Source organism: Piliocolobus tephrosceles, chromosome 1 (assembly GCF_002776525.5).
Source record: "Piliocolobus tephrosceles isolate RC106 chromosome 1, ASM277652v3, whole genome shotgun sequence".
Classification (NCBI taxonomy): Eukaryota; Metazoa; Chordata; class Mammalia; order Primates; family Cercopithecidae; genus Piliocolobus; species Piliocolobus tephrosceles.
Window position 1 is genome coordinate 68820037 of NC_045434.1, and position 13208 is coordinate 68833244.

A 13208-nucleotide genomic window follows, 5' to 3' on the forward strand; every position below is an offset into this window, starting at 1 on the left:
TGACTATTAATCTATTATATCAGAAAAGATTAGACTACTCTAATACTGACACATTTAACGACTTATTCCTACTGCTTCCAGCTTAATTTTTCTCTTCCTACTTGAGTACCTCCTTCTAGAATGTTTACAAAATAGGTCCTATATGGCAAACCTCCTAAGGCCTTGTGTGCCTGAGAATCTTTTTATTTTACTACTCTTTTAAATGAAAACTGGATTAGATATAAAATTCTTCAATTTTCCTTTAATACTTATTGCAACAAGTGTTACTGTAGAAAAATCTGATTTAAATCTAATTTTTTTTTTCTTTTAAAGTGATCCTGCTTTTTGGAAGCTTTCTAGAGATCGCTGGTTTTACTGACAACCATAGTGCTTAAAAAAAGAGTTGAGGCAAAAGTCAACTGCCATGACTTAGAGAAGGGCAAGCATGCAAAATGAATAACAAATATTAATCTACATTCTTACCAAAATATTCAGGCTAGCTCTAAATTATTTATGAAATTCATTCCACCAGTTAAATTCTATTGTCTTTTGATTTAAAAAAAAAAACCACGTTTGTGAAAAACAATTCAAACATTACAAAAAAAAGTCAAATGGAAAAGCCTCTTGTAATCTATAACCCAAAGACTCTACCAAAAATAATCACTGTTAACGGTATATATTCCTCTAGATTTTTTTCTGAGCCTATATAAACATATATATTAGTATTAACTGACAAAATGAGTTAATAAAATTGATACTATTTGACAACTTTTTAAAACTTAACATCTTTCTATGTCAGCATATATAGACTCACAACTCACTTCACTCTTTAAAAGTTATACAGCAGTTCACAAATAGCCATTCCCACATTGATTTTTCCGCAATTTTTCGTTCCACAGAAATGACACTATAATCATCTATATACATATATTCACCAACTTTTAAAAATGATTTATTTTAAAAATTCCTACAGGTATATTTGCTGAAGTAAAGGGTAAAAACATCTTAAGTTTAAATTCTGGGCCAGACGCAGTGGCTCCCACCTGTAATCCTAACACTATGGTAGGCTGAGGTGGGCAGATCACCTGAGGTCAGGTGTTCAAGACCAGCCAGCCTGGTCAACATGGTGAAATCGTGTCTCTACTAAAAGTAAAAAAATTAGCTGAGCGTGGTGGTGGGCACCTATAATCCCAGCTACTTGGGAGGCTGCGGGAGGAGAATTGCCTGAACCCAGGAGGCAGAGGTTGCAGTGAGCCGAGATCACACCATTGCACTCCAGCCTGGGCGACAGACTGAGACTCCACCTCAATAAATAAATAAATAAATATATAAATAAATAAATTCTATTGAATATAGCTTTCAAAAGATGAAAATCAATTAACTGACTTTAAAATATCACATACTGCTCACAATTTAATCACTCAAAAGGCAAAGAAATGACAAAAGCATTAAATTCTGAATAAGAAGGAAGAACTGATTCTTGGTGTGGAAAAAAGGACATTCAGGGATGATGTAACATCCTGAACTTCCTGGTTAAAAAGAAGACTGTCTGGGCAGGGTAGGTCAGAAATGAGCCCTATAATTTAGGAAAGTGAATTTCAAAAGATATAAAAAGTTAATAGATATCATTCTATAAATGGCAGAGCTAAAAAGAGAATATGGTTCAAGCTGGATATAAGGCTTACCAAATGAAATTCTAACAAATACATTTTTAAAAATATGCCAAGAAAGAAAACAAAAAGCTAAAGAAATTATAGTGGTTATATCTGATGTTCTCCGGTGAGATCAAATATGATTTATCACATTAAAAATGATCACATAATCAGGGAAGAATATAGAAAACTGACAGAAAACATTAAGTACAAGGTCAAGACGGCATAGTTCAAAATGAGCTGAGGCTGTTATATTGAGATCCACCAAATTATTTGATCAGAACACCTACCTATATAGAGATGCATTTCAAATACAAGTTAGGCAACAATTTATAACCAAAACAGTTAACATAGATGTTAACTAAAAAGCATTTGCAGATTGGGATGGTTATCACATTTTTGCCTTGACTCTTAGTCAAAAAACCAAAAACAACTCCTAATATTCAAAATGAAAAATGTAAATATACTGCCTTTTTTGTACATAACTACAGTTCAAATAATCTTACAGTGAATTATTACAATACAGTATACCGGAGGGTGATGGCTCTTGCCACGGGATCATTACTATGAATCACAGAAAAAATTCTCTTCACAAATTCATCCACGTTTAGAATCTTCTCCAAATGTTTCTCACTTTGTTGGGTAACTTTAAGAACACATAGCCTCAGGAAATTATTTCTAGAAAAACCAGAAATAAAATAAATTAGGTCACTTTAGAAAGTAATATTTAATTAGGAACCAAAGCAACACTAATAATATTAAATTTTAGCAACAGCAAATATTTTTCAATCTTATCATTATTTGTTTCACTACTAAAAGAGTTACTTAAAGTTTGTACCTTACGTGGACACTAAGCATAAGCAGTTAGCTATGCTATAGTCTTGCTGCAAGACACCAAAATGGCAGTGACACAAGGAGAAGACCTAGAGCAGAACTAAATCTCCTCAAACTGTATTATAACCAAGGCCAGGAAGTCAGATGGTCTTTCTCTTCTCTTGCGCTTATTCCACAACTTCTCTTCTCCTCAAGTGTGGTATTGTGTACATATGAGCACATGAGGGCATGGAGAATGGCAGAAAGCAGCAGAAGAGGGAATGGTGGGGGCGAAAAAGCAAACAGGCATGTATTCAGTGCTTATATGTTTCAGGCACTACACAGACATGCATCTCATGCTATAAAATAAATTATTAAATCAGCAACTTCTCAAAAACAATCTGTATAAAGCCACAGATTTTCCTGAAGTATACAGTAAAATATCAAGGTTGTCTTAATTTTATTCTGTTCTCCAAAGAAATAAGTATTGTCTAAATTATACTCCTCATTTTTGCTTTAAACGTCATTAAATCTCACACTGATGTGCTGCACAGTCATGTGTGTCCACTAATGGTAACTAACCAGGTGGAAGTCCTAAAAGGCAAAAAGAAAAAGACCACAATAGAAAACAAGAAATATGAACAAAGTACTTTAGAACATTGAGGCTTTAAAAAGACTTACCCAACTCTGAAAACATCAGCTAACTTTAGGAATGCAGAATTGATAAGAATAGGGAATGGATACTTCTGAAAAAGTCTGGGAAAGCGAACTACTGCTTCGCACTGTTCACCAAGTTTGCCAGATCTTAGGCCTATGGAAAAAAAAAAGCACAGAGAGGGAAGAACAGTTTGCATATTTGTGGCTACAAAGCAAAAATAGCAAATATTAATTTACTAGATAGTGAAGAAATAATCATTCTTAAGAAGCAGGTAAAGTATAATTCATTACCCTTTTAAAAGTAAAAATGATATATCAAATAGTAATCTGGAAATCACTACTTTTAGATAAATAATAATGAAAAAAATTTTTAAGGTACGAGTTAAGAATATTCAAAGCCACAAAATAAAGCTCAACACATTTAAAAGGACTGAAATCATACAATGCCTGTTTTCTGACCACATGGAATTAAATTAGAAAAAAGGAAAAAAAAAAAGCACCTTTAACCCATAGGTGGCTAGGCATGGTGGCTCATACCGGTAATGTCAACAATTTTAGAGGCTGGGAAAAGGAGGACTGCTTGAGCTCAGGAGTTCATGACCAGCCTGTACAACATAGTAAGACCTCGTCTCTATGAAAAAAAAAAAAAAAAAAAGATCCAAGTGTGGTGGTGTGCGCCTGTGGACCCAGCTACTGGGGAGGCTGAGGTGGATGAATCACTTGAGCCTGGGAGGCTGAAGCTGCGGTGAACGGTGATTGTGTCACCGTGCTCCAGCCTGGGCAGCAGCACAAGACCCCATCTCAAAAAAAAAAATTTAAGTAACAAATAAATAAATAACCCACAGCTGAAAGAAGAAATTAGAAAAATATTTTGAACTGAATGAAAATAAAAGCACAATCTATGGAATGCAACTAGAGTAGTGCTTCAAGGAACATTTATAACATTGAAGGCTCATATTAAGAAAGAAGAAAGTTCTCAAATCAATAATCTAATAAAGGTACCAACATAATTCAATGTGGAAAGACTAACCTTTTAAACATGTGATTCTGGAAAAGCTAGATAAGCATAGCAAAAAGAATCAACCTCCTCCCTTGCATCATACACAAAAATTAACTCAAAATGAACCACAGACCTCAGTGTAAGAGCTAAAATTATAAACTATGTAGAAGAAGACATAAAGAAAATTTTTATGAGCTTGGGTTAGGCAAAGAATTCTTAGATAAAACAAAAGGCATAAATCATAAAATAAAAAAGTGGTAAGTTAAATTTCATCAAAATTTAAAACTGCTCTTCAAAAGACACTGTTAAGATGAAAAGACAACCCACATACTGAAAGAAAACATTTACAAAACACATATGTGATAAAGGACTTCATCCACAGTTGTTGTAAATCAATAGTACAAACCAATTTTTTAAATGGACAAGAATTAAAGAGAAATTTCATTGAGGAAAAAATATGGATGGCAAATATAAGCACATGAACAGATGCTCAACAGTATCATCAGGGAAATGAAGATTTAAAACTCCAATAAGATACCACTACACATTCACTAGAATGGCAAAAACTTTAAAAAGACCAACAATGCAAGTGCTAATGAGAATATGGGGTAACTATAACTCTCATACATTGTTAGTAGGAATGTAAAACTGTACAGCTCTTTTGACAACCCTCTGGCTCTTTCCTTTAATTTTCATTTTTCTTTTATTTTAGATTCGGGGGTACATGTGCAAGTTTGCTAATGGGTATACTGTGAGACGCTGAAGTTTGGGGTATGAATGATCCCATTACCCAGGTAGTGAGCATAGTACCCAACAGGTAGTTTTTCAACTCTTCCCCTCTCCCTCCCTGCTTACTTTTAGAGTCCCGGGTGTCTACTGTTCCTCTCTTTATGTCCATGTGTACCCAAAGCTTAGCTCCCACTTATAAGTGAGAACATACAATATTTGATTTTCTGTTCCTACATTAATCTGCTTAGGGTAATGGCCTCCAGCTGCATCCATGCTGCTGCAAAAGATATGTTTTCATTCTTTTTTATGGCTGCATAGTATTCCATGGTGCATATATACCACATTTTCTTTATCCAATCTATGATTGACATGCATCTAGGTTGATTCCATATGTTTGTTATAGTTAACAGCGCTGGGATAAACATATGAGTACATGTGTCTTTTGGGTAGAATGATTTATTTTCTTTTGGGTATATATCCAGTAATGGGATTACTGGGTTGAATGGCAGTTCTAAGTTGTTTGACAAATCTCCAAACTGCTTTCTACACTGGCTGAACTAATTTACATTCCCACCAACAGCACATATATAAGCATTCCCTTTTCTTCACAGCCTCACCAGCATGTTATTTTTTGACTTTTCAATAAGAGCCATATTGACTGGTGTGAGATGGTATCTCACTATGGTTTTAATTTATATTTCTCTGATGATTACTGAAGCTGAGCATTTTTTTCATGTTTGTGGACTGCTTGTATGTCTTCTTTTGAGAATGTCTTTTCATGTCCTTTGCCCACTTTTTAATAGGGTTATTTGGTTTTTGCTTGTTGAATTAAGTTCCTTATAGACTAGATATTACACGTCTGTCAGATGCGTAGTTTGCAAATATTTTCTTCCATTCTGTAGGCTGTTTACTCTGTTGATAGTTTCTTTCACTGTGCAGATGCTCTTTTGCTTAATCAGGTCCCACTGGTCAATTTTTGGTTTTGTTGCAACTGCTTTTGAGGATTTAGCCATAAATTCCTTCTCAAGTCTGATGTCGAGAAAGGTACTTCCTAGGTTTTCTTCTAGGATTCTTACAGTTTGAGATCTTACATTTGAATATTAAATCCATCTTGAGTTAATTTTTGTATATGGTGAAAGGGAGGGGGGTCCAGTTTCATTCATCTGCATAGGGCTAGCCAGCTATCCCTGTACCATTTATTGCACAGGGAGTCCTTTTCCCATTGCTTATTTTTATCAACTTTGTTGAAGATCAGATGGCTGTAGGTGTGCAGCTTTATCTCTGGGTGCTCTATTCTGCTGTCTGTGCGACTGCCTGTGTGCCAATACCATGCTGTTTTGGTTACTGTGGCCTTATAGAATAGTTTGAAATTGGGTAATGTGATGTCTTCAGTTTTGTTATTTTCCTTAGGATTGGTTTGGCTATTTAGACTCTTTTTTGGTTCCACATGAATTTTAGAAGAGTTTTTTTTTCTAATTCTGTGAAAAATGACGTTGATAGTTTGATAGTAATAGCACTCTGTAGATTGCTTTGGGCAGTGTGGCCATTTTAACGATATTGATTCTTCCAATCCATGAACGTGGAATGTTTTTCCATTTGTGTCACCTATGATTCCTTTTGGTAGTGTTTTGTAGTTCTCCTTGTAGAGATCTTTCACCTCCTTGGTTAGAGGTATTCCTAGGCATTTTATTTTTTGTTGGTTCTTTTTTAATACAGGTAAACATACTATACACATAGCAATGCTACTTTTAGCTATTTATCCAAATGAAATGAAAACATATGTCCACACAAAGATCTGTATGCAAATATTCACAGCAGTTTTATTCATTAATAGCCCCAAACTGGAAACACACATGTTCACCAACTGGTAAATGAATAAACAAAACTGTGGTATATCCATACAATGAACTACTGCTCAGCAATAAAAAAGGAATCAGTTACTGATGCATACAACAACAAAGGTGGATCTCTGTTGCGTAGCTTTGAAATGATTACAAACACATAGTCTGCTATTGTGACTGAAATGTTCTGCTGTGGTAAGAACATGGAGTGTAATCTCCCTCCCTGATGACATGGCTCCTAGCATTGAAAACCTTGTTGTCATCATGGATCTCCAGTGTTGGTCAGATCTTCTCTCCAGAGAACATCTCATAGAAAGGTACACCTCAAACTTCAACTAGACTTTACATTCACAGTGGCCTGTTTCCATCCTAAATGCACAACTAGACTTTACTTATTGGACTCTAAATGAAACTAGTATTCACTTACATGGGGTTTATGGACTTTGTCTATCAAATGTGTTCCCTGTGAGATTTGTTCTTATTATTCTCCCCCTCTAAACATGGTGAACAAGGTGGGGAAAACTCTTTCTGTATGGTAATAAACTATGTGATTTGTGAAATCATACCTTATTTTAACCACATAAAACAATCTCAAAATCATTATGCTGAGTGAAAGAAGCCAGACCCGAAAGACTACACTTACTTACTGTATGATTCTGTTTTATATGACATTCTGGAAGAGGCAAAACTATAGGGACAAAAAACAGATTGGTGGTAACCAGGAGCTAGAGAGAGGGAACTGACTACACAGGGGCACAAGGAAAGTTTTTTGGGTAAAGGAAATATTCTATGTCTTGACTGTGATCATGGTTTCATGACTACATACATTTGGTGAATTTTATCTGACACAAATTATACCTCACTAAATCTGATTTTTTTAAAAATAAAAAAAACCCAACCAACAAAAAAGAATTAATATTCAATTTTCTAAAAAATTCATTAAGAATTCGCCCTTTCCTATGCCCTTTTAAGGTTGATGTAGTGCTTTAAGAAGCTAATATAGAAGGATAAAGTAAGTCTCTAAAAAACCCAGAGAAGAGATTGGAAAACTCCTCTGGATCCTGCCTGGAGTCACAGCTGAACCAGGAAAAACAAAAATTCACTAAGAGTGAATACGTGGTAAGGATGTAATAGCATCAATTTCAAATGTCTCTGTTTAGTACTTTACCAGTCACAAAATGCTAATTATATCATCACAGGAATAAGTATCTTAGAATATCTCCATCCAGTAACCTTTGATTATTCTTACAAAAACAAGAAAGGAGGCCAGGCGCAGTGGCTCACGCCTGTAATCCCAGCACTTTGGTAGGCTGAGGCAGGCAGATCACCTGAGGCCAGGAGTTCAAGACCAGCCTGGGCAATATGGTAAAATCCCGTCTCTACCAAAAAAAAAAATACAAAAATTAGCCCAGATGGCAGGGACCTGTAATCACAGCTACTCAGGAGGCTGAGGCACGAGAATTGCTTGAACTTGGAGGCAGAGGTTGCAGTGAGCCAGTATCGCGCCACTGCACTCCAACTTGGGTGACAGAGACCCTGTCTCCAAAAAGCAAAAAGACAAAGGAAATCTGAAGGCTCTTCCTAGTTGCCACAATGTTTTATACAAAAGACAACCACAAAGTAAAACTGCATAGGTAATTTCTCTCATTTACTAATGAGTGATGTTCTGTAATACATTCATGTTAGTTATTCAGTACTTAGAACATTATTTCCTCATAGGAAAATAATAGCACTATCAGCACTCATAGTACTCTGGAACCTAATAACCATCTATAATAAAAGTTTCTATGGGATAATTAATTAACATTTCTAACTGAGATAGAACACATTCCTCCATCTGGTCCCTCCTCCCCTTCACCCCCATATATACACAAAGAACTGCCTCTGAAGCTCTAGAAATCTTTTTCCTATCAAACACACAATGCCAAAAGGGATAATTCCACATAGCTGGCAGTGTGGCTTACGCAGCCTTAAAGGCTTTTCTAAAAGCCTGATATGAAAAACGGGTCAAGGGACACATAGATAAGGCACAGAAGAGGAAAGACATAGCTGAGGATGGAGGTGAGAGGAAGAGACAAGGAACAGAGATGTGTGCTTATGTATATGTGTTGGCAAAGGGGTTGAAAAAATCCACAGTAATTGGATTGTTTCATTTTCTTCTCACTTCCAGTAGCTGAGTTACATACAAAGGATGGTAAAGTTCTGTTTGTAATGAATTAACCTTGGCTGAGATGAAAAAGGTATAGTAGGAAACAGCCTATGTACAGGTAGTCTCCTTGACAGAATATAATCATGTTTTATCTTCCCTGAAAAACAGAACCAAAGACCATATTGATTTGTTTAAACATGCTGATTTAAAATGTACCAAAGATTATTTTGAATGAAGCCAGAGAACGTTTTATCTAATATCGTCAAACTTTTTTATCTGAGATAAAGTAGACTCTCATTCCTCTATAATAACTCCATGGGGTAAATGAGCTAAAGAATACTAAATCTCTTCTGTATTTTCTGATATAAGAGCCCTTCTTAAGAAAGAGGAAGTGAGAAGTAGGCTGGCTCTGAAGGATAGGAGTTAAGCTGAAAAAGAAGGAAAAAGTGCTTTAAAGGCTTATTATAATTTAGCAACAGCCCTGGGTTGGGATAGTATGGTACTCATCTTGCTTGCTCTAGGCCAATTTTGTAAGCACTGGAAAATAGGAGCTCAGCACATTCCAGTCCTAGTACAAGAGGGTTAGACATTTTATTTGTATTGCTTGCTACAGGAAGAATTGCCCTGGTCATAAGACCACTAATCATAAGAATACTACTGTGAGCCCAGAGATAAGATTAAGAAGGATGGATGTGATTGCCATACCTACATTTTATTTTGTATTCTTCCACCAAAAACAAAAAAAACCCAAAACCAAAACAAAAACAAAAACAGATCTCTCCTGCTTTTCTGTGCCTGGACTTAAACAGTGCTTAACTCAGTTGCAACAGCATGTAGACCAGGGGAATTAAAATAGGCTGTAAAATCATTTATTCATTCAAAATCCATTTGGCAGAAGTAAAGCATGCATTATTCTAATCTTATTTTGCACTTAAAATGTGCAGAGCTTTTTGCCACGCTAGTGGTTTTCAGCTTTGTTCTGCATCAGCAATATCTGTTAAGTTTTTGAAAAATATCTGTGCTAGGGGTTTTACTCCAAACCTACTAAATATATGGGGCAGAGTCCCAGGCATCTGTTTAACTGTTTTGAAAAGGTTGTTTTTTGTTGTTGTTGTTTTTTTTTTTTTTTTTTTTTAAAGACAGTCTCACTCTGTCGCCCAGGCTGGAGTGCAGTGGCGCGATCTCAGCTCACTGCAACCTCTGCCCCTGGGGTTCAAGTGATCCTTGTGACTTAGCCTGCCGAGCAGCTGGGATTATAGGTATGCACCACCACACCCCGTTAAGTTTTATATTTTTAGTAGAACTCCCAACCTCAGGTGATCCTCCCACCTCAGGCTCCCAAAGTACTAGGATTACAGGCATGAGCCACTGTGCCCAGCCAGCACCTAGATTCTCAAGTTAACTTCTGCCACTTGATAACTTATTTGACTGGCCTGCCCACACTGATTATACTGGAGTTACAAAACTACTAGGCTGCTGAATTTGGTCCTCAGAATGCTGTTATCTGACAGGCACAATGTTTTTAAAGGTTTTGAACACACTGTCAGGTTTTACAAATCATACTTCACATAAAACCCCAGGATCTCTGGTTATAGAAAAGTAAAAGATCTGAAATGTTACTGAAGAAGGTAGGAGTGTCTGACCAAAGAAACATAGTAGTACTGCAGAAACATTACAGTACTGCAGGTCCGTGTTGAAGGTCAGTGTGTATTTGGCTGCCATTTATGATGATAGCCATATACCCTATTGTATGACTTTCTGCAGCAATTTTTGACTGCCTTTAGTGATAGTAAAGAATGGAACCTTGGATGGGAATTTAAAGTACCGGTAAGAAAGTAAATGAAGTTAATAAAATGAGGGACCATGAAATCTAAGCTGAACAAAGAAGTAAAACAGGTACAGAAAAGAAGAGAGGTGAAATACTGAGGTCTGAATGAAAATAAAGACTAGCCAAAATAGCAGTTAATCATAATGATAATAATGATACACATGAAGTGCTTATTCTGTGCCACTCTAAGCACTTTACGTGTATTAAAGACTCACTAAAAATCACATAAATTAGGCACCATTATTTTCCCCATTTGAAAGGAAACAGGCACAGACCAGTTAACCAATTTGCATAAGAAACAACAATGCTAACATATGACAGAGTTGGGATTCAAATTCTGGCAATGTGGCTCCAGAGGCTATAGTGCTAACCATTATGCTAAAATGCATCTATAGCAAGCAACTAGAAAGAAAGAGATTAAGATTCAAGAATGAGACATTTAAATGAGTGATTAAATAGTGGAATTCTGAGGTGATGAATTCTAGGGAAGTAGGGGAATGCCATAAATTATGGTAAACTTGGGGTCTGGGATATACATTAATCAAGTTTTCAAAATAGCACAAATCTCCAAGTAGCATCTATCAGCAGTTCTTAGCTGCAAGCAACAGAAGCTAACTCTGGATTATTAGGCAGAAAATGAGTTTATTAAAAGCTTAAGAAACATTTTTAAGGCTAAATTTCTAGGAACACCTAATATCACACTACCCAAACAACTGGATGTAGGAATCCTGTCTTTGGTAGGAAACACCAGATGCAACAATTAGCTCTGCTGTCATCTAGGAATATTGTAGCCATTGTTGTTGCTACTGTACACTAGAAATACCGCTGCTGCCAGGGCAGAACTGTGAGTGGACAGTTCAACTCTTCCTTCTTGCATCCCTAACTTCTAAATCAGTGTGAAGGAGGTGTGTCTGACTGGCAGAGCCTAAGTCAGATCCTGCATTCTTGCAAGGGAAACTAGGAAATGAGTTTTTGCTTCTACCTTGGTTAGACAAGGTTCATGCTATGGGACATTCCTTAAGCACAAAAAGAGTGTTCAAAAGATATTAAGCAACCATCAACATAACTAACATCCACTACAAAGAACACCACAAATAAAGCCTTACCAAACAAACACAATTTAGGAGAATTTGTGACATACATTCGCTTTAGCTAAGAAATGAGGACGATTCGAAATTGAACCATAACACAAACAAATCTTGAAATCTAAACATTAATAAAAGGTGTGAGGGGGGACATGGGTAGAAATATGAACACAAGCATACAACCCACAGCTTAAAAAATTGATGGCAAAGCCAATTTTTATATTTAAAAAGTAGAAACAGAAACAAGTAAAATGATAGTGAAAACTAATGATGCATTAATAAGGCAGCATCCATCCCCCAAATTTCAGAAAAATGTATGTAAATGTACATGGTAAGATATATGCAACGTCATCCAGTACGCACATGAGAGTACTAATTTAGTATGCTAAACAAATTTGAGTTTATGAATACCAACTTTTTAATAACTTACTTTGCAAATTCCAAGGCAGTAAATCTTAGTAATATACAAGAATGAGTCTGTGGGTTTCAGTAAAAACTTGAATTTTTAGATTAGTTCATAGCCCATGAAGGAATTACCAACCAGGCTGCTGGTTTTTATGTGGCATTAAGTTGCCCAGAGTCTCACCTTAGCTTCAATTCTATACATTTTTGTTTGTTTGTTTTGGTTTTTGAGACCGAGTTTCATTCTTGTCGCCCAGAATGGAGTGCAATGCCACAATCAAAGCTCACTGCAACCTCTTGCCTCCTGGGTTCAAGTGACTCTCCTGTCTCAGCCTCCCGAGTAGCTGGGATTACAGGTGTCTGTCACCACCCCCAGCTAATTTTTGTATTTGTAGTAGAGACAGGGTTTCACCATCTTAGGCAGGTTGGTCTCAAACTCTTGACTTCAGGTGATCCGCCCACCTCGCCCTCCCAAAGTGCTGCAATGATAGGTGTGAGCCACTGCGCCCAGCCTAATTCTACATGATTTTATAGGTCCACTTCTCAACACTCTCAGACTGTGTGGTCTGGCAGCAGAGATTCTCAGGAGAAAGAATTTGACTCAGTGTGGGTCACATGACTCCTTCCGAATCAATCAGTTCCATAACTGGAACTGATTTCAGTTTCCTGATTCACATCATTTCTCTATTTCATAACTAAATTTTTCATTAAGCACACCATCAAGCTTTTTCACGCAGCATTACGTTCACCAGCACCTCTAGTAACAAATCTACCCTCTATATTTCCTCCCTTCCCATTGCATCAGCTGCAAGAAAAGGAATGAGTCACTGCTCTCTTCCCCATTGCTTTCATCTCATCCTTTCCAAGGTCAACACTACAGAAGGCAGATAGGCTGAATAATGTCATTTAAGAGACTCCTTTTTTCCCAGGTGAAAGGAGATCTTGCATAAGTTTTCCCAAATCACCAGGATAACCTCCCATCAGCTGATCTAAAAATGTTTAGATTAAGAAATTATATTAGTGAAAAAGTTACACTAATTTTTGTGAGATGCATTATTTATATTGCCAATTAC

General features: G+C 36.5%; 1 protein-coding gene and 1 non-coding gene across 4 annotated transcripts in view; one reads left to right on the plus strand and one right to left on the minus strand.

Annotated features, from left to right (window-relative positions):
* The window catches only part of INTS7 (integrator complex subunit 7), a 101941-nt gene that overhangs the window by 84483 nt on the left and 4250 nt on the right, over positions 1 to 13208 (minus strand). For 2 of the 3 annotated variants that reach the window (XM_023203806.3, XM_023203807.1), the window contains 2 exons: positions 3126 to 3255; positions 2163 to 2309 (listed from right to left, as the gene is read on the minus strand). In XM_023203806.3, the coding sequence (XP_023059574.1) occupies positions 2163 to 2309; positions 3126 to 3255 (277 nt within the window). Of the gene's footprint in view, positions 1 to 2137; positions 2310 to 3125; positions 3256 to 13208 lie in introns of all 3 variants that reach the window. The other variant, XM_023203808.1, reaches the window with a different exon arrangement.
* On the plus strand, positions 7631 to 7750 carry LOC111537176. Its single transcript, XR_002729934.1, has one exon. It is a non-coding gene; the product is annotated as a small nucleolar RNA SNORA26 (small nucleolar RNA).